Source organism: Festucalex cinctus, chromosome 2, assembly GCF_051991245.1.
Source record: "Festucalex cinctus isolate MCC-2025b chromosome 2, RoL_Fcin_1.0, whole genome shotgun sequence".
Taxonomy (NCBI): Eukaryota; Metazoa; Chordata; class Actinopteri; order Syngnathiformes; family Syngnathidae; genus Festucalex; species Festucalex cinctus.
The window spans coordinates 27,658,108-27,686,074 of NC_135412.1; the positions used below are offsets into that span (position 1 = coordinate 27,658,108).

A 27,967-nucleotide genomic window follows, 5' to 3' on the forward strand; every position below is an offset into this window, starting at 1 on the left:
GCGGCCAGGGGCTGCGGCGGCAGCGGCACAGGTGAAGCGGCCAGGGGCTGCGGCGGCAGCGGCACAGGCGTTGCATCCGGGGCCGGCAGCGACGAAGTGGCCAGGGGCTGAAGCGGCAGGAGCGGCACAGGCAAAGAGGCCAGGGGCTGAAGCGGCACAGGCGTGGCATTCATGGGCTGCCGAGGTGCCGGGACGAGGGCCTGCAGCCGGCGGGGCGCCGGAACGGGGTCCTGAATCCGGCGCGGGGCCGGAACGGGGACTTGAATACGGCGCTGGGCCGGAACGGGGACTTGAATACGGCGCTGGGCCGGAACGGGGACTTGAATCCGGCGCGGGGCCGGAACGGGGACTTGAATCCGGCGCGGGGCCGGAACGGGGACTTGGAACTTCCGCTGGGTCCGGGTTGGTGGGAGCATTCTGTTACGTTGTGGGTATGGGTGGACCCAAAAGCGGAGGAAACAGGCGGGAAGACAGACTGATAAGATGATGTAAGGAACTTTATTAACTATGACGGGGACGGACTGGATGAGACGGAAGGGGAGTAGACTGGGCTGGACGTGGACACATCATGGCGTAGACTTGGCGTGGCGTGATGCAGAGACTTGGCGTGGCGTGAGGCAGAGACTTGGCGTGGCGTGAGGCAGAGACTTGGCGTGGCGTGTGGCAGACTTTGAAGACTTGGCGTGGCAGACTTGGCGTGGCAGACTTGGCGTGGCAGACTTAGCAGACTTGGCGTGGAAGACTTAGCAGACTTGGCGTGGAAGACTTAGCAGACTTGGCGTGGAAGACTTAGCAGACTTTGGCGTGGAAGACTTGGTAGACTTTGGCGTGGAATACTTGGCAATAACAGACTTGGTAGACTTTGGCGTGGAATACTTGGCAATAACAGACTTGGTAGACTTTGGCGTGGAAGACTTGGTAGACGGCAATAACAGACTTGGTAGACTTGGCAATAACAGACTTGGTAGACTTGGCAATAACAGACTTTGTAGACTTGGCAATAACAGACTTTGTAGACTTGGCAATAACAGACTTGGTAGACTTGGCAATAACAGACTTGGTAGACTTGGCAATAACAGACTTGGTAGACTTGGCAATAAAGACACCACTGTGACTAGACATGCAGACATGCAGACATGCAGACATGCAGACATGCAGACATGCAGACATGCAGACATGCAGACATGCAGACATGCAGACATGCAGACATGCAGACATGCAGACATGCAGACATCAAACAATGCTCCCACACCCGCGTGAGACAAACACCACTCCCTTATACAAACACTAATGACAATAACAGGACACACCTGGGAGACACAGCAGGGAGGGGGAACCAATCAGCAATACACACCAGGAAGGGAAGACACAAGCAGGTGGACAAGGTTAACCATAACGAGACTGGGGAAGAAGACAGGAACACCAGACAACCAACACTCACCAAAATAAAACAAAAACCCAAACAAACTGAAACGTGACAGAAACGATGACCACTTCCTGTTATTATCGCCCTACATGACTGCCGAGCAAAAATTCGGAAGTTTGGAAGAAGGACAGTTGATATACATACAACATATATTTTTTAATGTTTATGTAGAAACATTGTTGCACAACAAACAGGCCTTCTTATGAACATCAACAATTCTCATTAGGTAAAAGGCAACGATATACAGTGAACCCATGCTACATCGCGGTTCATCTTTGGCGACCTCCACGATACTACAAATATTTTTTTTTAATGGAATTTATAGTATACAGATATATGTTTGAAGGTTTGTAAATACTGAAACGTTATTACTAATTTCTGTTAGCCCACTTATGACATTCCTCATACGTTTGCATGAAGCTAGCAGACTTTTGTGGTGTGGATTGGTTGAACTTTTTGATGAATTACACAGTGCTTAATTATCTTTTGTTTTATGTTTCAGTTTTGTGTCAAGCAAGCTCTTATTTGAATAGAGTGTCCTATGTTTGCAATAATCTCCCAGTTATTGGCAACTAGCGAGGGAGAAAAGGTGTGTTAATCATTTTAAGTGCGTTTAAATGTTTGTGGAAGTGATAAAACGATACCAAACAAATTACAAGGCCTCTTGATTTTGTGTTTTTTCAGATGGTAGTCTGAAATGTATTCCGCACAATAAACAGGGGTTCACTGTCGCAAAAAATATATAAAAGTCTTCATTATCATCTCCTCCTTGTCGATGTTCTCCTAACTCCAAGGTGGGATCTGCTGTCCAAACTTGGCCCTGTGAGCAGCGTTCTTTGCCTCAAACACGGCCTGCACGCATCAATGAGGTTACACAGTTATTGGATCACAACAGCATTACTTAATGTACAAAAAACATCCATTTGTGGTGTGGAACTGTGGAAAGATTGTGAGAGTTATGTTTTTTTTTTTTTTGTACAGTATGTTCAAAATAAAAGATTAATCAATCAGTGAGCTAGCATGACGTCACCTGGTTGTGCACGTAGGCCTCGCACACGTAGCACCACACGGAGAGGTCGCAGAAGCTCAGCACTACGGGATGCTCGGACGACGCGCCGTGCGTCAACATGTGCTCGTTGACGTAGCGGCCGCACGCCACCTGATGTCGGGGACATCATCTTTAGCTTACACAGAGATCTTATTCAAAATATCTCAGCTTTTATTATGCAAACACCATGAGGTAAAAATAATGTGTATATAAAATAGTTTATTTAAATAATAAACAAAATAATAAATCATAATTTAACAAAATTATAATGAATTTCAGTGTGATTAATATGCCAGTTGTTTAACTAAATAAATACTAAATGAACAGTATTATGTATATTATTTTCTTATTTACTAATACACATTTATTGTTTACAAAAAATCAATTAACTAATTATTGAAATGAATGAGTACAAATAAATATCTAAATATATAATAAATAAATAATAAATAAAATAATAAAACATATGTAATATATATAAACAAATATACTGTACAGTATGTAAAACATTCAAAATAGTTTATTTTAATAAAATAACTTATTTTACATTGCATTATGTATGATGAAATAGTTAACTTACTATTGTTTTCTATTTATAAAAAATATTTTTTTAAATAATTATTTCACTTTAAAATTGTCTCCCTTTCATCTTACTTTATGTCTGTCTGTCTGTCTGTCTGTCTGTCTGTCTATCTATCTATCTATCTATCTATCTATCTATCTATCTATCGGTCGATCGATCGATCGTATCTGGATGTCACCTTGTAGCAGGTGAGGCAGATCCAATTTTCTGCCTCCGAGGCACAGTCCTGACAGGGCAGGAAGACATCGATACCAGATGGTGGAAGGGGTCTGACGGCGTCCAGGTGAGGACACCAGGAAAGTGGGCCCACCACATACATCGGGGCCTGAAGACACACACACATTTAGAAGTTCTTCTGTGTAGGAAATTCCAGAGCACAATCAAAGTCCTGACTGACCGTCTGAACTCCACACGTCAACGCCATAATTCCCTGAGGCTTGGACCAACCGCACGCTCCCTCTAGCTCTGGCTCCACCTCCTCAATATCTGCTGGTGCGGCGACGTCAATGACCTGAGCGTGACAATATGAGACATCACTTTGGTAGAAAGTAAGTAAGAAAAGGTGAAATTTATCAGTAAGTTTTTATTGTGGTTCATGATTTATGTTCCAGCTTATGTTTACAGCAGCTGTTACTCTACAAATAGTTTTTAAAAAATCCTTTATTTCACTTTAAAAATCAGCTAATTTTATCATTCCTGCCATTTTGCCGAAAATGCTTAAAAAAAAGGTGTATCAAAAGTAAATTTGAAGCTGTTCTTGAACCATTTGGACAATCAGCATAGCTTTGGCCTATTTTTGAAGATAACACTTTGTATTTTTCTCCCAAAAAGTAAGAATCTGTTTAAGTGCTACTGGCACTGAGTAATAGAAGCTTGAACACACACAAAAAAAGACAAAAATATTTTTCACAAAATCTGCCTGGAAAATGAATTTAGAATGGTGATCAGGACTTGAAAACGCTACAGGATCAAAGCTTGAGGTCTTACCTAATTCGAGTTCAAGTTTGACAATAATAGATCAGAAAATGAGCATGTTACACAGGATTTTCCAAAACGGGTTTAACCCGAACATAAAATGTACCATTTGAGAGACCCTTGAAAGTCCAGGTCAAATGTTAATTTGCCACTATTTTATATTTGAAAGACAAAATCTACATTTAGACATCATTTTTACATCATATCAAAGCAAGCGCATCATGCATATATGGCCCTTTATGAGGCTCTCTGTGTAATGAAGCAACTCCGCTGGATTTGTAAAAAACAAAACAAACAAAAACAGCACTACCGTGACATTTTTTTGTCTCATTGGCTGTTCAATATGTCAATTAGGGCTGGGAATCTTTGAGTGTCTCACGATTCAATTCGATTACGATTTTTGGATCTACGATTAGATTCAGAATCAATTTTCGATTCTCGATTCAAACGATTTCCGATTCAAAATTATTTGATTGACAAATGATTTCTGCTTCAATTTACAGATATGCACAACATTGTCATGATCTACTCCAGTCTGCTTTGCAAGACAATTTGACAAATAGAGATATTAAAGTGTCTTTTTTTTTGTTTAAACATTTATTAATTTTGTATTGTAAGTAGGGATGTAACGATAAAGGCAATATTGTAATATTAAAACTGTCACAATATTGTCGTCGTCATGTTCACAATATTTAAAAGGAACACGTGTTAAAAAAGTCCGGTTGATTTCCATTTGTGCAGTTCTAGCACCCTCTAGTGGCTAGTTTATTAGTGCAATTTAATTTTCATTACGGATGTTTTGGCCTTCTATGTTTAAAATCTATGCTAATTGTCAGATGAAGGGGATTTAATTTGCTTGCGATAAATGTGTGCTTGCATTAGCAAATATGTGCCTCAATATTGTTATTAGAGATTGTACGTGGTTTATATGCATTGCTCTTATGTACAAAAGCACAATATTGTGCTATTTTTTTTAGTATGAGCTTCTTTTTTTTTTTACAGTATTGTGAATTTTTTAAATATTATTTTTATATTTTTTAATTAATTTTATTATTTTATTTTTAAATAAACTATTTTACATTTTTAATAAGATAATTGGTTAATCCAGTTTAATATTTTTGATGAATTATTGAAATTAAGTGTAAATAATGTAATTTTAAATGGGAGCATGAATTACCATTTTGTTATTAAAATGATACTCTCCCCCACCTCCCCCCAACTTCACCTACGAATAACTTGGCCAATCTATTTTCAAACTCAAACATTACCCATATGTATGCCCACCCCAGGCATAAAAGGACAAATTGCCCCCAATGCCATTGGGGATGCTAGTTGTCATGGCAACACTAATCTGATGACACTCCTAACTCGCGAAGTCTTGAACTCACGGGCGGCTCGGAGCTCTCTGCTGATTGGCTCTGCTCAGGTGACAATTCACTTGACTCGGCCCTGGATTGGTTCTGCTCAGCCTCAGATGTCACTTCACTTGACTCCGCCTCCTTGGGGGGGTGTGCGCTTTGATTGATATCTAAACCGGCCAATCCTTGTGTCAGCTGGTCCAAACTGTGGTCCACCTAATTGGTCCGAACAGCAAAAACAATGTCAACACTTAAAATCTGTGGATAGACGTGTGTGCGCTTACTTCTGTGCCCTCCAGTCCCATAGGGGGCAGTGGTGGTTTGTGTGGACCACTTTGTCTCGACCGCCTGCCTTTTGCTTTTCCACTGCGCCTCCGATGAGCGCTCGGGGAAGGTATAGCTTCTCGCACGGATTCTGGAACTAAAAAAAAAAAAAAGTTAAAGCATTAGATTCTGATTATAATGTTAGAATTTTGGGTTCAATTCTGCATGTGGGAGTTTTTTATTTCTTTGTCCATACGTGTATGCGTCACAAAAAAAGCTTTGGAGACTCACTAGCGACACATGCAGGAGCCAACTACTCACTGTTTATCCTTAACGATTTCCAGTAGGGGGCGTGGTGCCGGATGACCTCGTTGATGACTGCCACGGCAGCGTGGTGAGGTGGGGGGTGGGGCGTCTCCAAGGAAGGAGGAGGATCACCGAGCAGCACGCTCGTGCACATCGCCATGGAGTCGGAGATGGACGTCAAGTTGTAACCGCCCTGTAATGTGACACAACAGGTTGCCCGTAACATTGTTACTCAATTAGTTATTCAATTTTATTGATTCATTGACGTTTATTTGTCAATTTATATTTTTAAAGCCACATCCTCACTGACATGCAGTGCTTACAATAACAACATAGCTGTGAACAGAACATAGCTAGTTTACAAGAGCAGAGCCACAATTGTCCACTATATTTAGTGACTTCTATTTATCCTTCTACCTATCATAACATTCTGTGAATAACACACACCCGTGTATAATATGCACCTCCCAAAATCACCCTTAAAAATTAGTTTTGTCCTCTGTACTTTGTACTCTGTATAATACGGCCCCCTGACAATAAAGTGTAAATCCTTTTAAATACAAGTTCAAATCTTGTTTTTGAAAATCTTGTTCTTGCACTATACACTCTTTTCGTAATTTCTGTTAGTTATTTTTTTTATTTCTTTACCTTGCTTTTAACTCATTCACTGCCTTTGACAAGTATACTTGTCAATTGCATTTTTTAGAGCGGGGATAGATGGGTTTTTGATTGATTGATTGATTGATTGATTGATTGATTGATTGATTGACTGATTACGCTCCACTGTAAATGTCAAACTTGGAAACAACTTTACTGATGCTCAACCACCAGTAGATGACATCATTGCCCCATTTTATACGAAATAAACACAGTTTCAGACTCCATGGGAGAAATGGCTGTATTTTGGCAAACCTACATTTTTCTACTCTCAATTATAAAAGAATGGGACGAGGCAAAAAGTAGGTAGTCTATTGTGTCATTTGGTAGATTTGTTTTTTTATATATATAATTATTGAACGTAATATTGCGTGGGTATTGAAAATTTTGAAATGTTCTAAAATGGCTGGCAGTGAATTAGTTAAATGTACTTTTTCTTACAGTATGCAGGCTACAGGCGAGATAGGCGGTCGCCTTGGGGGCCATCTAGTGGAGGGGGTGACAAATTGCAGGAAGGGGAAAAAAAACCCTCATGTTTTCTAACATAAAATATGTTTTATAGCAAATACATTAAGTTCATTTTGTATTACTTGTATTCCAAATAAATGACTGTGAGATCAAGACCTGCCGTCCTGGCGCCCTGAACCTGACCCGCTGCTGCCGCTTACAGTGAAAGGTAGGGGGAGGGGTCGTGTATCCTCTCAGAGTATAGTGGCAGCACTATAGAAAGATAGATAGATGGCACGCTTGTGTTGTTTATACATCGACAACTACAATGAAAAGGTCCAAGCCCTCAGGTGCTGCATTAATAAAGTGGCGAAAGGAGAGGAGGAAAAACGGGCCCAGGGTCGAGGTATGTATGTCAGTCAATCATCATTGTCTATAAAATAAACACGAAAATAGTGTTAGCTTCTTAGCTTGCTTGTAACTTGTTTACTGCACCATTACATCCATGCTAGTAGCTATTCTGCGCACCAGAGCGGGACAAAGCTCGCTGGCTTTAAAATAAAACAGTAAGTCCAAATACCTGCAAATAGATTTGCATAAGTCAGTATTTTACGTAACCACATTAATTTATTAATTTATTGAAAATAAGAATTGTGTGCTGGTTTAATAAAAACATATAGTAAATGCATTTTTTTTAAACTAGAGGCACTGAGAAAATATTTGCAGCCACAACAAGCACCTGCAGAAGCTGTGGTAAACAATCCTTCAGTGTCATCTTCACCAAAGGCTATTGAATGGAAGTGCATAGATTGTGCATTAAATACAAACAGCCATAATTTCTTATATTGTATTCTATCATAATGCCAATGGTTTTGTTTTCCCTGCTTTAACACCAAAAATAATTTGAAGTGATGTATTTTGTTTTATGTGCAGCTGAAGCAACAGCCAGTCAAGCACCAATCAGCAGTACTTTGAGTGACACAAAGCTCGATCTTCTTGATCCAGGTGACTATTTCGGTTATATCAGCTATTGCTGCATCAGGTACAATGCTCAGCATATAGGAGTACACCCCCTTTGAAAATTTTAAAGATTTTATTCAATATCTCAATGAACATAAGAACAATTTCCAAAATATTGACAAAATGTTTTCTGTAGAATACGCACTTAACTCACAACATGAAAGTGAGGTTGTAATAGGATGCATAGATTACAAAATCTCCAATTTAATCAAATTAACTAATGCAAAAAAAATAATAATGCAACCCACAACAAAAACGACTACATCTAGTATTTTCTATGATCTCCATGACTGTTATGGGTAGCAACATGTCTGCTAGGCCTGGAATTAACAAGTCTTTTTTTCAGGGGCTACTTATTTGTGCAAAATGTACTCTAATACATTTAATTAAAAAAATGACTGAATCTGAATCTGAATGAAATTCTGAATTCTGAATGAAAACTAAATATTAGGGGTGTTAAAAAAAAATCGATTCGGGGGTTGGGTGCTGGGGGTCGGGGTGTGTTCGGGGGTTTGGGGGGTCGGGGGTGGTGGGGCCTGGGTCGTGGTGGATGGCGGGTTTGGGTGGGGTGCGGGGGGGTCGTGGGGGGATGGGGGCTGGGGACCGGTGGGGCGCTGTGGGGGCCCGCTGGGCCTCGTTCTGCGGCCTTGGGCTCGGGGGTGTGGGCCAGGGCTGGGGCGGGGGTGTTCCGGGTGTCTGGGTCGGCTCGCCGACCGGTGTCCGCTCGGTTGGCTTGGGGGTGGCCTTGGTGCTGCCGCGGCCTGGGGATTCCGGGGGGGGGGGGGGGGGGGGGTGCTCGCTTTGCTGGACCGCGGTTGACGGCTTCTTTCTTTGGTGGTGGTCCTTATGCATGCCAGATCCGTCGCACCAGCATCTACTGAAACTCAACAGAAGTACCCTCTCCCTCCCACAGCCCCTTGAATCAGTTGGTGCTGGTGTCTGTGGTTCTCACTTTGCTTTATCTATCCTTCCCTCCTTCCTCTCTTTAGTTTTTCCTCTGGTCACTTGAGATCTTAATTTATTAGAAGTATGAGGTTTCTGGGGTTGGCATAAGACTCCGGTTTTGTAACCACGCAGGAGGGGTCTTGTTGGTGCTGGACTTCACTTTGATGGATTGGATGTACTGGCTTCTATTGATCTCACTCTGCCTTATCGATCCTTCCCTCCTTCCTCTCTTTAGTTTTTCCTCTGGGCTCTTGAGATCTCGCTAAATTTGCTGGAATTTAGAGGCTTCCGGGGTTGGCGTAAGACTTTGATTTTGTAATCATGGGGAAGGCAGGAAGTGTTTGGTCGGTGCTGGATGTCACTTTGATTTACCTTTCTTTTCTCTTTATTTCTTTTTTTTTCTGACCTTTTCTCTGGTCTCCTGACCATTTAAATCTCACGACTCTGGCAAGATTCTGAAGTACCTGGTTAAGGCGAAGGGTAATGGGATATTTATAAGGTTTTAGGTGAATGAATGAGTATAAATTTATACGTATTTGCACGCACGCACACGCACGCACGCAAACGCACACACGCAAACGCACGCACGCACGCAAACGCACGCACGCAAACGCACGCACACATACACACAAAAAAAAAAAAAAAAAAAAAAAAAGAGCAATGATGACAAGACGTTGAATCGGTAAGACTACCGAATGAACAATTCTGAGCTCTTCAAAAAAAAAAAAAAAAAAATCGATTCGGCGATATATCGCGACACTACATCGCACGATTCTCGAATCGATTCAATAATCGGCAGAATCGAATTTTTTTTATTTTTTTTATTTTTTTATTTAGGATTCACACCTTGAGCATGGAAGAATGTTATATGAACGGAACATTAAGCCTTAATATTTTATTTTAATGCTGTTCAAACATGAAACAGATTACAACCTCTATAAGACTGAAATTTCAGATAAATAAATAATACATTTTCATATAAATCTTACACTCTACAAGCTTACTGATTAGTATTTTCTAAATTTGAATGAAAAAAAATCGCAACAATCGACTTATAAATTCGTATCGGGATTAATCGGTATCGAATCGAATCGTGACCTGTGAATCGTGATACGAATCGAATCGTCAGGTACTAGGCAATTCACACCCCTACTAAATATGTTCTTATGTTGGGGTTTACTCATTTATGTTAAGTTATTTAGTGAAGTTTTTGTTGCACACTATTTGCATTATTTGTGAATCACCTTCTTACCAAAGTTTTAATATATATATATATCTAAGTTTGTATATTGATACATTTACTTTTTTATTTCTATCGTATGAAATGCACTATAAAGGGTCATAATGGGTACTGTTAAACATCTAAACAATGTGAAAAATATTAACTTCTTATTAAGCCCCCTGTATAATACCCCTCCTCGATTTGGGATTTTTTTTTTGCAAAGAAATTAGTGTTATTTATAGGATCTTACAATATCTATAAATCTAAGGGACATTTTCTATAAACATAACAATATGTATCTCTAATATTTGTGTGGAAGTGGATTCTTTCTAATGCACTGTTAAGCCTGTTTGCTGTTGGGAGAAATATAACAAAATCCTTCGGGCGGAAAAAGAAGAAGAAAAAAAAGCAATAATATCTTGCGCTCTATGTGTAAGTGATGTGCGATTAGCAATTAAAATGTGAAAACGGACATTTTGGGCCAAATCACCCAGGCCAAGTTAGCATCATCCCTCACCTCCAGTATGAGTAAGACTCGCCCACAAGCCAACGACATCAGCATGTGTGTGAGGTGGGCGTAGCCCTCCGGGGTCACGTGGTATCCACCCAGAGGGTCTCCTCGCGCGGCGTCAAATCCCGCTGACACCAACACCAGACTTGGATTGAACTGTAGGGCAAGGCAAGTTTATTTATGTAATTTTATACACAAGGCATTTAATACACAAAGCAAATTGATAGCATTTTACAGAGGCAAAGAAAAAATGATTACAAACAAGATGAAATGAAATTATGAACAAATGAAATACAGTGCTATTTCACACATTTAGGAGGCTGGAAAAGATGAATGACATTTCAATTCATTTCAATGAGGAAAATAGGATTGTGTTCGTATCATGAACGTGTACGTGTCGTCACCTCTGTGGCAATCGGCATGACGACGTGGTGGAAAGCGGCGAGATACTCGGCATCTCCCATCCTCCCGCCGCTCCACGCCACATTGACATTGAAGCCCATCCCCTTGGCCACTCCCACCCGGTCTGGGGCGGCATCCTCCGAGGCCGGGAAGAAGCTCCCGTTGTCATAGCGATGAAGGGAGATGTAGAGGATGCTGCAGACAAGAAGCCACGCCAACGATGACGTGATTGGTCAGGTGACACACGCCAGTCTAACGACATCTTACCTGCTGTCGTCTTCAAACATGTGCTGTGTGCCGTTGCCGTGGTGAACATCCCAGTCCAGGATTAAGACTCGTACAGGTGTATGCTGGGAAGTCTTCTGTGCATAGCGAGCGGCGAGTGCTGCTGTGTTGAAGAAACAAAAACCGCATGCAGAGTCGCTCTCAGCGTGGTGACCTGGGGGACGCACGATAGCCACACCGCTTCTCACCTGCACACACAGTATGAATTTGTGCTTGAATGTGAATGGAAATGACATGAAATATTTAATTACTGCATTTGTAAAGCACATTTCTAACTTTGTGAAACAAATTATAATTATTTTTTTGCAGGTTAAATACAGTTAACTGAAGGAAGGGCTTTATTAAACAATAAAAATATGACAATACAATGAATGAATAATTGTTTTTTGTTTTTCTACAATCAACAGTTTTTCTTTCTTAAATTCATATTAGCAGAAAACTGTCTAGAAGTAAAGCTAAATTGATGAAAAAAAAACTTTAATGTAATTTTAGAAAATAAAATGTCTAAAAAAATATTTGTTTATTTGCTATGGAGGTGCATTGCATTCACTTGAAAAAAATGTTTATCTGATTAATTTTTGGGGTGTCTTTGTTTTTTGAGTATTTTTTTCAATTTTTTTTGTTTTTCAGATTTCTTTTTTTTTAATTTTTTTTAATAGTTTTTAGAGTCATTAACTCATTTACTCCAAAAACGTATTTATATGTTTCTTTTCTTTTTTTTTTTTAATGCTAGAGCAGGGGTGCTCATTGTGTTGATCGCGATCTACCGGTAGATCACGGAAGTAGTACTGGTCGATCACAGCATGACATTATAAAATATCAGCCTATCATTCATCCCATCACTTGATTGATATAACTGAATTTGACATTCAGGTGACCGATCAAGCGCAAACAACGGCGCTAAGTGCAGCAGAACTTACAATGTCAGCCTATCATCAGTCCCGTTACTTGATTAACATACAGGGCAACCAGTAGGATGACAACTGAATTTTGACCTTTCGGTCACCGTTCATGTGCAAACAACGGCGCTAAGCGCTAAGCCAGTCAGCGAATTACCTCTGATTTTAAGCTATCGCTAAAGCTTATGGTCATCAAAATGAATGAGGGAGCGGGACCAAGTAAGAAGACAAAAACATATCACTTTCATATGGAATGGGAGGTGGACTTTTTTTCTCAATGCCATTTTTGAAGTGCGTTTGCCTCATCAGCAGTCTACCATTGCAATGCCAAAGAAGGGAAATGTGGAGCGGCATTTTCGGACTGCTCATGGAAAATATGACACCAACTTCCCGCCGAAAAGAGAGCTGAGAAAGAGAAAGGTGAAGGAACTCAAATCCCAAATACCGTTCCATCATGACTGATGAACATTTGGAAGTGTGCTTGAGGTTGGCTGTCAGCAGCTACTGTCCGGACTATGTATGCCTGGCTGATTCAATTCAGTGCAAGTCATCAAAGCAAATTCAGGCAATTACAAAAAAAAAATGTTTATAGTTAATTATGTGTGTTTTGCAATATTGGCTCATTCAGTTCTGCAAGGTCTACCAACATACATTGTACATCCAAAGAATCCTCAATACAGTTGATAATTAGATGTTTTGCATTTTTGTGTTGGGTAGATCATTTTGACTTGGTCTTTTTATAAGTAGCTCGCATGCCTGAAAAGTGTGAACACCCCTGTGATAGATATGTCATACAGAAGGCTTTGATGCAGCCGCAATAGCAAAGAATGGTTGAAGAAATGGTAGTTATTACACAAATGGCCAGCAGGTGGCAACAGAGCAAAGGATATCATCAACCAGGGCCATGTTGGAAAAAATAAAAAAGCTCAATTGCTCACAATTCTAAATATATTTGTAAATAATGATGAAACTTAGCTATAGTCTAATGGTAATTGCTGCAAAACGGAAACAGAGAATTTTTTTTCCTGATAAAAGAGGAGACTTTAATCTTTCTTTTGGTAGCTTCCATGTTTTTATAGCAGTACAACAGAAAATTCTGTGGGCCTTGCAAAATCAGTCAAAATCCAGTAAAACAGGAGTGAAGGGGATTGGCTGGGAATGAATGAGTTTAAAAAATACATAGACTTCTCTGAAAGGTGTACTTAATTCCAGGGTTTCATGATAACGTGTGAATCTTAGGTTAGCTTAGCAATTAGCATTGCTTCTACGTTTTTCCTTTTCATCTCTATGTGACAATACTTGCCAGAAGTGTAGCTTATTCTCCGCCATGATTACTGACTTAGCAGCTATTCTGAAACCTGTTTAGACACAACAGTAGCCAGCCAAAGCACGTTGATAACTAGCTGTGCGGGGTAAGTAGCACTGAGCTTGTCTCGCTATCTGACTAAACGCGCATAGATAACGTGCATTCAGTCCAGAAAAGATTTTTGGGACGTATGTAGTTTAATGATTGAGAAAAAAAAATCAGATTTTCGTCATTCAGGTTTGATGATGCACAAAATGCAAATTTGGACTCAAACTATGATGTGAAGCCACTTATTTTGAGCCTTGAGTTGTGCAAACAGTGTCTGACAATACCAACATGCAAACAAGTGAAGGTTCTATTTGTTGGACCTTTCAAACTTGGAATGTATTTTAGCTGGTACCTTGATGATATCAAACCTCATGGCCCACGAGACTTGATACACGAGGGTGTGTTTGAAGTTGTGCTGTGATTGGTACCTGTCCGGTCATGATATGGTCCACAGCGTTGAAGCAGCTTCCAGCAGCCAGCAGGGCAGACTGGAAACTCTGATTGTTGATGTAGATGGAGTTGAACTCTTGTCCCAGTTTGTGCAGATCTCTGCTCTTCATCGTAGTGGTAGACTTCATTCGCCGGATGTGGTCCAAACTAAAACATGTACATGTAAAGTGATGGTTTTGTTTACCATCATTATTAAAAAATGTTAGTGAGGGATACTGTACAATATGATAGCTGCACCTGTTTTTAGCCTGTTTTGAACCTTTTATTCACTGTGTGATATGATGTAACATCACACTGCACAATTAATTTTCTATGAATATGTACTTGCATGTATTATACTTTGGTTTACTCTGCTTTGCTCCCAGGTCAGCATTGCAAATGAGAATTTGTTCATACCTAGATGTAAGAAACTTTGAAGAACATGTTAGTGTATGTGTGCTCTGCTATGGACTGGTGACTATTCAATTGTATGCTTTCACGTACGTGTGACACATGGCGAGCTCCTCCTCGGTGGCCAAGCGAGCCGGGATGCGCTGGCAACGTTTCACCAGTCCAAGCTGCTGATGCCTAGAGAAGATCTTGAAGATTCTTTGCGGCTGTTCAGGATGATGCCTGCAGACAAATTGGCGCATAGTGGACTTCACGTCAGTCATCCAATCCAGTCCAGGACACTCACGAAGACCCGCCCACCTGTCCCACTGGTTCAGGTGCTCCATCATTCTCTCGTCATACACCAGGCCTGTTGTCGTGACAGTGGGACTCTGTGGGCTCACTTCATTGGTTGTTAACCTGAGGACATGTCCTTCAGCAAGATGAGCACCCTCTATAGGAGACATAGTATAACTGTCGTGCAGAAATTGACGTGTTTTCTAATGTAAATTATGTGCCTTGACTCCGTAAAGATTCGGAAACACTGGTTGAAAATGAAATGCACTAAAATATACAGGAACCAGGAATGGAGATCATATCTATGATAGTGTGTGTGTTTACCCAGCACTTGCAGTGAGGTCCAATATGGATACAGAGCCGAGATGGTCTCAGAGATGGACTTCAGGGCACTGATGCACAGAGACAAATGACTTCCAGTCAGCTTCAGTCATTTTTTTCACAATTTAAAAGAGTTCCAAGGTCTCTTAATTGTCCTGATGGAATTGGCCCTCATCCTGCCCCACATATTATTGCAAGGCTTACAGATACATGTTTAGAATAAGCAGATAATAAAAAAAATAAAAAATAAAAAAACATTTATTGATAAGTTGGCAGTCTCTCCAGAAACGACTATTTTTAAAATTAAGACACCAAGTCCACTAAAAGTCAGCAAATTTTTTTTACAATATCTAGTTTAGTTTCCATTCATGGCTAGAAAAATTAAGTGTAAACAGTTAATAGACTTTTCATTCTGCTTTTTCACAAGTTTCAAATTTTAGTTTTTTTTTTTAAGCTAACACCACCAAGTCTTTGACTATGCTACTTTCTGTTAAGTTCCCTAATAGATTTTGGGAATTCACCTCTACAACCCAAAGGTCCCACACGGCAGACTAACACAAATTATAAGGCAATGGACCTTAAGTATCACTGAGTGTGTGCGTTCGTGACACAGGTACCAGTCAGAAGGAGCAGTAGATGGACCCATTGGGGCACAAGCTCCCCCCAGCAATGCACGAACACAAGCGGTAGCACCCTTCGCTGTCGCCTGCAGGTTGTAACCTCCCTAAACATATATAAAAACATACATATATGTATGTACAGATAAGATCAAAATGATAAGCCCATTTATAAAATCAAATAAAGCCTTTACTTTCTCCAAGATGAACAAAAAAAAAACATCTGCATGAGGCAAAATTAAAATTTTGACTACTTTGCTGAACGGAAACAAAAATTGTCTACACGATTAGGGGTGACTAATATATTTTTATTCAACTGTATAATGTTCATACAAAGAGGCAGCCATGTTCGTGTTATGTTTTCACACATGCGTTTTTTTTGTTTTGTTTTTTTTTTACCTCGAGAGCCAGAACGATTCGACCTTCGGCCAAAGACATCAGCATATGTGTCAGTGTCTGGAAACACTCAGGACTCACACACATCTGGCCCTGAAAACAAAGATACGCACAAATTGGGAAGTAGGGCAAGGTAATTGTGGATATTGATTTTTTTTCCTTTTTATTTCACATAAAATTGTTTTATTTTCCTATTGGTGTCCATTGAATTTTTTTTCTAGTCTGTGCCAGCACACACAATGATGGGCAGAAATAGCGCCATTGGCCAGAGCTTATTGTAAATTCACCACAAGTTGGAGTGCAGCATTTGGAGCCACAGTTTCCATGTTCAACAGATAGACAGTAGTGATGTCATTATTGTACACCTGAACTCAAATCTGCCCCGTCGTACCTTCGGATCCCCCAATGCGGCATCAAAACCGGCAGAGACCAGAACCAGCTCCGGCTGAAACTTCATACACACACAAACACATATAAAAGTTTTAACGTGACGGGCGGGGGGGATTTTTTTAATATGAAAATGTGATTTGCACAGGAAGCAGTGAGCATTACTTCATAGGCGACAGGAAGCAGAAGTTGCTGGAAAGCACACATGTAGTCTGCGTCGCTTTTCCCGGCCTAAACAACAGAGCGCAAACTTCATTTTTAATCAGTCTAAAAATTTGTACTCATTGACTACAAATAATGTATCTATGTTCATCTATCTGCCAGTGACATATAGTGACAGGCAAATTAGTGCAATGCTCTTCCACCAGATGGCAGAAGGCACAATTAATTCTGGATCAAACTTTTTCCAATTTATACAACAGAGGGGCATATTCACTAAAGGTTTGCGTCACCTTTGCACGGCGCTAACCAGTAAAAATGGAGCAATCCGGGAGCGTCTAATTCACTAAACACGCGCAGATGAGGAAATCCGTTGCTAAGTGGAAATAGCCACAAGCAGTTTGCGTGACGCGAATAATGTTTATGGAAAGCAATGTATTAACCTGACGCAACCTCGATCCCCGCATCATGACAGCAGTGCATGCCATTTGCGGCACAACATGCACGGCAGATCACGCAGAGAGGAGAGAGAGAGAGAGAGAGAGAGAGAGAGAGAGAGAGAGAGTGAGAGAGAGAGAGGCGGAGACAGAGAGAGAGAGAGAGAGAGAGAGAGAGAGAGAGAGTGAGAGAGAGAGAGAGAGAGGCGGAGACAGAGAGAGAGAGAGAGAGAGAGAGAGAGAGAGAGAGAGAGAGAGAGAGAGAGAGAGAGAGAGAGAGAGAGAGAGAGAGAGAGATTTTTCTATGTTGGTTTAGGTCACATAACGTAACCCGGACTGATCGGCAATGTCGGAGAGGCATTGTACGATCATTTTTACGTGCCAGATGCATACTGTACGCCCACGCCAACCTCTGAAAATATATTTCTAAAAAATGATCGCACCAATAATTTGTAATTTTTGAATGAATGACGTCGTCGTCGTCCTCTCTGCTCTGTACAGCTTAATAGCGCTGTAAACGCTTACCCCGGGTTTACACTGGATGCGGTTGCGGTGCGGTTGCGGTGCGGTCCGGCGACGCAAGCAATTAGATTCCATTCATTCGAATGGTGCAGTTTACGCCGCTTGCGGGTGCGTTGCGTGTCGACTGCGTCTCAGCTGCGGCGTGCCGCAGCCCTTCCGCAAGGATAGACCTATTTTCTATTTTTGCCGGACGCCGCAGCGGTAGGCCTCCGGCAAATGGCAAGCTAGCACAAAACACATCGAGCGGGACAGGAAGACTGACGCAGTTTCAAAATAAATTTCCGGTTACCTTTCAAGATAAAACACTCGCCAGCTCCTATTTCGCAAGCATGCTAGCAAAACGTGATGTGGGCGTAGACGGGCCTGGAGTTAACGTGCGAGGTGCTCATTCACGGTTTAGACACCATCGAACATGGACGAGGAGAGGCTTATATTGGAGGTAGAAAGCCACAAAATAATAAAAGTCCACCTCTCTTTCTGCTTCTCTGTTGAGCACAGACTTTCCGTGTGTTTGTCGTTGTTTTGAATGGCACATGATCGCGCACGGTCACGCGAGACACGGCGGGAAGTGGGCGGCGACGGAGCTGCCGGACCTCAGCTGTGCGGAGCCGGTGTGGATTGACCAAAAAATTGACGCGTCCGGAGCACGCAGTCAAGACGCACCGCACCGCAACCGCACCGCAACCGCATCCGGTGTAAACCCGGGGTTACTCTCGGTCCAACCTCGCTTTAAGTGATGTCATCTTTCTCGCAACTGTTACTATAACAACCATGTTCTTGGCGCAAATCCATTGCCATGTGTGGTAAATCGAGTGCAAATTTGCTCCAAGCTGTCAGTTTTGTGGGCGTGTTTGCGCCGGTATATGATTAGAGCAATATCCTTAGTGAATAGGTGGGTAATTGGGCGCAGACTGCGGTTGCAGTTATGATGTAATATTTCGCGCTATTACCGGACACAGCGCATTGTTAGTGAACATACCCCACAATAACTCATTAACCCATAAACACTTTCTGTGACACTTTTGCTTAGTCGTGATTTTTTTGTCTAAAATGTGCCTTGACTAAACAAAGGTTGGGATATACTGCGCAAGAGAATAATTGACGTGGCTGACCGTGGCCCATGCCAGGTTGATGTTTCGTCCTTCGGCGGGGACGCTGCCCAAAAACGTGTTGTCAGAGTCAGGCAGGTGAGGCCAGAAGGCACCTTGCTCAAACCTGTGTACGCTCATGTACAACACACTGCCGCACGCACACACATTTAATCACAGTTCAACAGGACAACATTTTTGTTATTTTGGTGTTGTTGAGGAAAGGGGAGATGTCACCTGGGGTCTTCTTGGAAAACATATTGGACACCTTGACCGTGATGAACATCCCAGTCCACGATCAACACCCTGACACATACACACCATTAACTTGCTGAGTCAGTGGCCTTTATGTCCTAATTTTTTCTAAATGTCTTCACTTTGTGTGAAAATATCCTCATTTTGCTTCTAATTGTCCTCATGTTGCATCTAATTGTCCTTATTGTGTCTAATGTCCTCCCTGTGTGTCTAAAAAGTTAGGTGTATTTTGTTTACATAACCTCACACTGTCTAAATGTCCTAATCTTTCAAAAAGACAAATATTTTGTGTTCAGATGTAAATCCGAATGTTTGTGTAAATGTTCTGTGTCTAAAGTGACAAATGTCCTAACTTTTCAAGTAGCACTAACTATACAAACCGTTTGACTTTGTGTATGTTCTGAGCATAACGAGCTGCAATGGCCACGTTGTTGAAAATACAAAAACCATTGGCCTCGTTTGATTGAGCATGATGTCCTGGAGGCCTGACACATAAACACACACACAAACACGTTATTGTTGGTTATTGAGGTACACCTTATCACAACCTTCATACTATACCTGATGACAGCAAAGCCATTCTTCAGTTCAGATGTCAACACCTGGTCCACCAGTTGCAGCACTGAACCTGCTGCCAATATGGACACTGGGAAGGTTTCCTGGAGCATACGCACACAACAGATACATTTGTGTGTGCGCGTACACGCGTGTACATATCTGTATGTATTCTTACGGGATGGATATAAATGGAATCATATTTGTCAGACAGTTGATGCAGTTCTGTCTCAGACATCATCTGAGTGGACTTCATCAGCTCGATGTAGTGCTTCCTGTAAGGAGGACGTGCACACACAGCTGATCAGAGATGATGTAAAACCCGAAGATGGATTGTTTCATGTTTGGGTGAACTCACGTGTGCAAGAAAAGCAGCTCTTCATCAGTGGCTGCTCTGGGCTGAAACACATACATTTCTTCATTCTCCTGCTTCAGCATAAAGTCAGAAGGTCAAACATTTCACCTGCACTTGAACACAGCGAGACAACAGCTCTTGTCTGTCTATCTCCTCCATGATGGATGTCACTCTTGCTGGACTTTCTGCGTGACTGAACACAGAGGACAATTGTGAACAGGGTCATGTGACATACGCACATGCAGTCGCGTACATACAGAACCTTGTAACATACAGTCATAGTTTGTGTCAAATTCAACATGTTCTCAATTTGCACCAAAGGTCTTCAATATGTATTTAAATCTCCACAATTTGTGTGCAAGTGCTCTCAATTTGTGTCCAAATGTCCTCACTTTTAGCCCAAATGCTGTCACTTAATGTCTAAATGTGTTTATTGTGGGAATGCTGAAACAGCATGTTTCTAACCTTTATTATACTTACAGCATTTTATTCTCTTGCCTCAAAAATTCACACCTTCCCGACAATATCTAATCGGATTCCACATCACTTACAGTTTCGCACAATTTAATGTCAATTATCAACTTTTTACCATTCCTTTTCAATGGGACGGATTTAGAAATTTTTCTGAGTAACTTTCCACGCCCACTTCCATACATACAACTTATCATCATTACCAGGTGTCTGATACTGCTCGGTGATGCAGTTGGTAAAGTGCCTTGTCCAGTAACCATGAGGTCATGGGTTCGAATCCCACTTCCAACTGTACATTGCCAATGTATACATGGCTATTATACTAAGTGATATACTGCACATGCTCACCAGCTCACTATCATATCAGCAAATGCGTTACAATTTCACTGAACCTATTAAATGCGTAATATCCCGATTCAGCTGTATTACCTTTCAACTTTGTAAAACAATTTTAAATATATATAGGCCATTAGCCAAGTCCTTCAAAAAGTCAGTTGGCGCACATGGAAAACATTCGCCGTTGTGGAGACATACCAGCAAGTGGGTTCAAACCCAGTTTGGAACACTTTCCAACTTCAATTTGTGAAATAGTCATTGTCCAGTACTAGTTTAGCATCCATTTTATTAAATGTCTTTTCATTGTTTTTTTTATATTAATCCATAACACTTCAACGATAACAGCAAGTCCACTGTGGCTCAGTGGGGAGTGTGGCGGAGCTTTGACCAGTAAACAGGAGACGATAGTTTTGAATCCCACCTTATACTGGTTGCAGTTCACATTTTCTTTTTATTCATTTATCATTTAGCTGCAATTAATAATTAGTCATTTTCACATAATTTTATTTTATATTTACTTCATAAGCATTCCACAAGTATTCTCCATGTTTTCAAAACTTAGCATTCAGCTACTAGCATTTAGCTTTCAGCATTCCCACGCAATTTCTCCAGAAATTGCACTTTGTCTAGTTTTCTATCCAAATGCTATCAAAAATGTTGTCCAACAATCCTGAAAATTGGGCAACATTTAGTCACGTAACATGCAATCATGCACAGTCATGTCATGTGCAAAGATGGGGAGAGTATCCATAAATTGGATCAAGTAATAGTAATGTTACTACAGAATAGTAGTAGTCATATTTGACTACTATGAAAAGTAAAAAGTAGTCCTCCAAATAATTATTTGAGTAAGCGTATATACAAAGTACAAGAAATATTGAATGAAGTAATATTCAAGTAGTGAATAACTGTCCTGATGTATTTTTTTTTTAAAATCAAAGTCGTGGAACATCAGACAAATATATAAACTGGGAACGTGCAATTTCAGATAGTGCCCAACAATATCACCTCAATGGGAATAATACCAAAATGTTTAAACATGACAAATTCTGCCACAACAACTTCTACATCTTGAATTAACTTTATCCTGAATTGGCTGGAAACCAGTTCAGGGTGTAGCCTGCCTACTGCCCAAAGCCAGCTGGGATAGGCTCCAGCACCCCCGAGACCCTTGTGGGGGAAAAGCAGCTAAGAAAATGGATGGATGGAAATTAACTTTGTTTACACTCCAGAAACTGAGAATTCATGTGTCATCGTGTGTCTGCCTGGCCATATTTGATTGGTCAAATGGCGTCAAATTTTACTACTTCCCTTGGATTGCTGAAAGTCATGTGACAGCGGCCAAGGGGAAGTTGCTCTGACAAACCAAAACATGTATAGATTATGCAAGAAATACTAGATTAATAAAAGCACAGCATGTAATGTAGCTCAATATAACAGCAAAAGTGTCATTTTTTTTTTCCGGAACAAAAAATCTGGGATTAAAACATTAAAACTACTGTGACAATTACAATTTACCAAAAAAAAAAAAAATCCAAAAGTAAATGTGCAATACTACCTACCTACCTATGTTACACATATTCTGTACTAGTCATGTCATGTCAGGTGAGCTTACTTGGGGTCCCACAAGTTCTGATGATGAGTGAAGGTCTCTGAATAGACCAAACCTGTTCCACTGCCACATGACCTGCTGGACAGGTCCTACACAAACACACATATAAGTAAATCAAATAACATTAAGTGGAGACCACTGCCGACTCGTACTCACTAAGTACAAAAGGTTCTACAATCTACTGTGATGAGATTGGTTCCGCTCACCATCCGTTGAAGTTGGACCTGCAGCTCCTCGTCTCGCTCTTCTCGTACCTTCGACATTCTCCCTTTCCTCTTTGCCTCCTGCAGGCTGCTCCTCTGCTCATTTCCTTGAACAGCACCTCCCTGTACGCAAATACACACACATGCGCCTGTTGCGTTAACAATAAAAACAACTTGTCACACTTTAAAAAGATGAGTTATTAAATAGCCCTCAATTTATGCTCAACAGACAAGTTAATATTAGTGTTGTTCCGATACCGATACTGGTATCGGCAGAGGTGCCGATACTGCATTAAAACAGTGGTATCGGTATCGGTGACTACTCACAAGTAACATGCCGATACCATTAATTCCAACGCTAATATAGGATTTTGGAATCACCATCTTATGTCTTCTCGTGCACGACATTCACTGATATGTGACATGCTCACTGCATGCCGACCTAAGATATCCTATTGGCCCTTGAATGCTCTGAACCAATGGCAGGACAGCTTTTTCATGTTGAAGAAAATAAACTTTAGGTATCGTTATGGTATCGATATCAAAGCTGGGTATCGGTATCGGGGGGCCAAAAAACGGTATCGGAACAACACTAGTTAATATACTACACACATTTTTGAGTGAGCAAATGTTCACCTGAGCTACCTGAGGGGACAGGCGAGGAGACCTCCTAACTGACTTTAGTCCGCATGATGATGCCGATGATGGTGAATGATCTCCTCCAGAAGACATCTCAAACCAGGTTGAACAAAACACAGCACCTCATTAGTAAACACAATAGGTTGTGTGATTTTTCTTGTGTATGTATGTTTGTTGAATGTGTTTGTGCTTGTTTTTACTAGGGCCCGATGATTAATCGTCTAGCCGCATATATTTGCCGATATTGGGCCCTTTCAAAATAATATTCAGCTGAGTTTAGCTGATTATACAGTCAATGTCGGTCATTAGGTATGGGCAGGAAGTAAAGGACAAGCATAGACGACCGAATACTTTTCTATGTGAATTACATCCTTCTCCATCCTCTCATATGCTTTTTAAGAATGCAGTATGAGTTATTGAGTATATTTATGTTGATATATATTATGACTGACTAATCCATATATTATGACTAGTTATTAACTAATAATAATTATGACTAATTATTATGACTAATCCAAGTCAAGAATTGAATCAAATGTCCTTTTGCTCTTTCATCTTTACTGATGTCAAAACCGCCAATCATCATCATCACTCATCAGCCACTTACAGAAAATTCCCAGAGTTACAGATATTACAAGATTATTAATAGTACATTTATTATTATTATTAATTCGTGGTCACAAAAAAAGTATTTGGAGGCTACAATTAAGCATTTTGCGCGCACCTTACAGCTTTATTGTGGAAACAATTCAACCTTTTTGGAAGAGAATATGTTAGATTCAATATTAATAAGGTCAAGAAAATGACTTTTTCTAGCTAGCAACAACGAGCAGTAGGTATCTAATAGGTTAGCTGCTGTTATGTAGGGCCGCATGTAAACATTAGACCTTCAAACAAGCACTCACATTAAATAAAATAAATAAATAAAAACAACAATATCAGCATACTTACGGGAAATTCTCTGCGCGTTTTATTTTTGCCCCAAGCGCCAACGAAAGGTCGCACAAATATGTCGTCAAAACATACCGGCCTCGCTTCAGTGATGTCATATTCTTGCGTCCCCGACCAGAGAAAACAAGCGACCGCCGATGGCTCCTCCGGTTAGCTCTAAAACTAACGCGAATTCTCAGGGTGCAGTGGAATCAAAGGTGCTGCAGTATGAAAGGTTTATTGACGAAGTACTGAAGAAAGATTTACAGTAAGAGACGGATCACTGACTATCACTCTACGTGTATTTGTTTTGTAGTTGTACTATGGAAGGAAGCTGATACTGCACGTTATCATAGCTAAAGTGTACTGTATTTGATGGCAACGCGTTTCCCTTGCGACTGTATAAATACATTGATGGAAAGCAAGCGATTTTGGATCTGTTCCTGGCGTAGACGGTTCACTTTTGTGTCCAAAGGTCGGCACGTGGCATTTAGGTGTACTGTCCCACATGACATGATGTTTTTTGGGGGGTTTTCCCCCACAATTTAATACACTTCCCCGGAAGAATTATAGGCATGTGATATTTGCTCGTTTTAGGTGTGGATCTGCCTCGTGCAGTGAACCAGCCATACATAACTGATGATGAGGATTTGTCAATGTAAGGCGGAGGAGCCAAATGACAAGCACACACACACACACACACACACACACCCCAACACACACACACACACACATCATTTCCTATGGCACGCGAAAGCAAAAGTTCCATAAATCTTGCTCAAATCTGGACCACAGTTTACAATTGTTAAATGTAATAAATAATACGTCAAGATACTGCAGGGATTTGTCTTTTGTTACCAAAACCCATTTTTACAGTAACTTAAATAATGAAGTTGAAGTTGAACAAACCATTATCCTTCCACCCATTTTTCCCCCCCCATTTCAAAACTAGTTATCCAAAGTCCATAATTTTTTTTTTTGTGTATATTTAAGGTTGACTTACCCTTTAAACCAGAAAGACATGATTGGGCAGTGACGTTGCCTGACATGGGGGAATATCCGAGCACCATCCCTTCAACTTTGGTCTGACCGATGTATTATGGTTTTATTTTTTATTTTTTATTTTTTTTATTAGGCCTATGCCGGTTAGATATTTTGGCAAAATAACATTCAGATAACCGAATAATCAGCAGATTAATTTAGAAACATGTTTAATTATAATAAATAAAAAACTTCTTTTTTGATCTGCTAACACTTACAGCGAGATATAATTATCAACAGAACATTACTTTATGGTATTTATTTGTTACACTGCAACAAAGAAAAAAAATTTGGGGGGGGGGGGGCGTTGCTGGGGGATATTTAAATGTCATTAACTTTGATTTGGAAAGAGCTAATATTGGCTGATTAAATCGTCTGGCTGATTAATCGGTCGGGCCATATGTTTAACAACACCCATTGTGTGGGTGTGTGTGGGTGTGTGTGTGTGTGTGTGTATATATATATTTTTTTAAGAAGAGTGATGGAGCAACGCGATGCTGTTTATGAGCAAGTCTCTCATTACCTGCAGTTGAAGAACACCTTGCAAGCTCTGCAGGTACCCCCCACACACACAGACACACACACACGCCCACGTACGCACGTACCATAGATATAAGATTCATGTGTGTTGTGTGTTTATGTATACAGGAGACAGATTCTCAAAGCCTCAAGGCAGATGTTGACCTGGGCTGTAACTTCTACGTTCAGGCTAAAGTGTAAGCTGATAGCCCCCCCCCACACCAATACTACTGCAGATTAATTTGTATCCCTTACATAAGCACAGTACAAATCAATGGCTTACTTAAAAAAAACATTAGTATAATTGATTGGACTCATCTCCACAGAGAGGACTCATCCAAGATCTTTGTGTTGGTGGGCTTTGGCTTCTTCGTAGAGATGGATCACACTGAAGCTCTGCGCTTCATCGACAAGAAGACGAATCAACTAACAGCGTCAGTGAGAATTTATCATAAGACAGGAAGTTTAGCTGTCAAAAATCTAGTTTGACTAAACATTTTATAAGGTGGTGTGGTTGTGTAATGCTAGCTTGCTTTGGCCATTTTTCCTGATGTAAGATACTGCCCATATTAATTTTGCTTTTGTGTGCATGTGTGTGTTAGCTTCACAGATCAGCTGACTAAAGACTGTGCCAAAATTAAAGCAAACATCCGCCTGGTGCTTGAGGTCAGCTTCATTATCATCTTGGCACACAGAAAAACGGCATGAATAGCTTTCACAAGATCAAGTCAAGTCTGTCCTGTTTGACTACTTGTTCATGCAGTATGGAGGAGCTGTGTGTCTTTTTTTTTTTTTTCAGGAACAGTTTTGCTTGGAGTAGGGGAGTTTGATATACCCTCTGTGTCACTTGTTTTGAAATGGATAATTAATGGTCATGCAGTAGGACAGATGAAAGAACTGTGTCAGTGACCCTTTGCTATGTTGACGGATATCACCCAGGCCATAACACGTATTGTGAAAATCTGTACATAATTAGCCCCCCAAAATGTTTAGAATTGCATATATTTATAGTTTAAACCCAAAATATGATCCCCAAAACTTTAAAATACAATTTCAAACTCATCTTACATTACCCTAAAATTAAATGGCTTGCAAGTTATTAGATTATTATTATTATTTTTATTTATAAATACAATGGGAATGCATAATATTGCCATTTTATTTAATTTATGACTTAGCGGTAAAGCATAGAGTATACAACAATTAAGGAAAGAGTTATTATTTTGAGAGACTGTTTGCTGATTGCCCATGAACCGAGTGACGACCCACCTCCCACCCTATTACGATTACACTGGGTCCCTGACTGGCAATTATTTTCACTGTACTCTGTTGATGTGGTTTTTGGTCGATTAATATTGGAGGGAATTGAACTCTAAGGCTTGAACTCCATAGAAAACTCTTGACTTACTGTCATGTTTTCTTTCAGGGTCTGCGAGAACTTCAGGGTCTGGCAGAGCTTCCGGAAAGCAGCAGAAGAGAAGTCTTCTAGATTTGTACTCTCTTTGGACGCTTTGTGAGGACAGACAAAGTCCAGTAGCACATGACCAGAAGGATCAACCTGAACATTTTGTGGTTCTTCTGTAGTGACCAGATATTGTGGATTGTCATGTGGACATGTGCAAGCAGAGAGATGTCTGCTATGTGCACATCTGGATGGATTGCATGCAACTTGATGAAGCAGGTGTTGCTCTGACATCCAAACACGAATAGTTGCCATGGTGACCCAATGCTGAATCAACACAGGGTCGTAAAGGACTGGAGAAACAATTGTTATACGCTGTGTGGCATTTTGTTAGTTGCATTATTTTTATATCATTTCTTCAAAATGTAAATAAAACGACAGCCAAGAAAAAGTCATATTTTTTTCTCAAAATGACTTGTATATATTTAATGTATATAAAACCTGGGAGATGGCATGGATATGTTTTATTTCTCGTTTTGCACAAGTTATAACATGCAACAACAAAAATACGACAAAATTTGATATACATGATTAGTTGTAAAGCACACCTTGTTAAGCAAGAACATGTCGTAGACACAATTTTTGCTTTGGTGGGTTGGTAAGCCGTGTGAAAATTGTAATTGTTTGCTAAACTTTCTGGTACGTGTCAAGGTCAGCTTAGTACAGATTGCTCTTATTTTGGTTTTGAATGTGGAGATGTTATTCCGCTGCTGATCTATTCTAGTGGCACACATCTTTGACTTTTTGTTTTATAACCTAGCAGTTAAAATAAAGAAATGTAAGCTATTATATTATAATGAACAATTGTTTTACATATTTGCCTACATCGATGGGTTGCTTTTGC

At 40.5% G+C, this 27,967-nt stretch overlaps 2 protein-coding genes across 8 annotated transcripts; one reads left to right on the forward strand and one right to left on the reverse strand.

Annotated features, from left to right (window-relative positions):
* Positions 1-1,563: 1,563 nt before the first annotated feature.
* On the reverse strand, positions 1,564-24,355 carry hdac6 (histone deacetylase 6). Of its 4 annotated transcripts, none has more exons than XM_077514143.1 (29): positions 24,121-24,355; positions 23,178-23,269; positions 22,536-22,655; positions 22,333-22,418; positions 20,019-20,103; positions 19,914-19,954; positions 19,734-19,830; positions 19,562-19,659; positions 19,381-19,485; positions 18,983-19,051; positions 18,770-18,896; positions 16,705-16,770; positions 16,544-16,603; positions 16,156-16,245; positions 15,757-15,863; positions 15,143-15,210; positions 14,843-14,975; positions 14,636-14,764; positions 14,131-14,299; positions 11,432-11,637; positions 11,167-11,359; positions 10,769-10,918; positions 5,976-6,153; positions 5,675-5,811; positions 5,421-5,606; positions 3,455-3,568; positions 3,236-3,382; positions 2,457-2,585; positions 1,564-2,278 (listed from the first exon to the last, which is right to left on the reverse strand). In XM_077514143.1, the coding sequence occupies exons 1-29, from the start codon at positions 24,218-24,220 to the stop codon at positions 2,210-2,212; spliced, it is 3,351 nt and encodes a 1,116-aa protein (XP_077370269.1). In that variant the 5' UTR covers positions 24,221-24,355; the 3' UTR covers positions 1,564-2,209. The 4 variants fall into 4 exon arrangements, with proteins under 4 accessions (XP_077370269.1, XP_077370271.1, XP_077370270.1 ...); XM_077514145.1 differs by having other exon boundaries at positions 23,178-23,264; positions 24,123-24,354; XM_077514144.1 differs by having other exon boundaries at positions 23,169-23,264; positions 24,123-24,354.
* On the forward strand, positions 24,189-27,577 carry uxt (ubiquitously-expressed, prefoldin-like chaperone). 4 transcript variants are annotated; one of them, XM_077514150.1, is made up of 6 exons: positions 24,196-24,369; positions 25,620-25,698; positions 25,791-25,858; positions 25,988-26,095; positions 26,264-26,327; positions 27,088-27,577. In XM_077514150.1, the coding sequence occupies exons 1-6, from the start codon at positions 24,260-24,262 to the stop codon at positions 27,148-27,150; spliced, it is 492 nt and encodes a 163-aa protein (XP_077370276.1). In that variant the 5' UTR covers positions 24,196-24,259; the 3' UTR covers positions 27,151-27,577. The 4 variants fall into 4 exon arrangements, with proteins under 4 accessions (XP_077370274.1, XP_077370276.1, XP_077370272.1 ...); XM_077514146.1 differs by having other exon boundaries at positions 24,197-24,369; positions 25,578-25,698; XM_077514149.1 differs by having other exon boundaries at positions 24,199-24,369; positions 25,617-25,698.
* Positions 27,578-27,967: the final 390 nt, after the last annotated feature.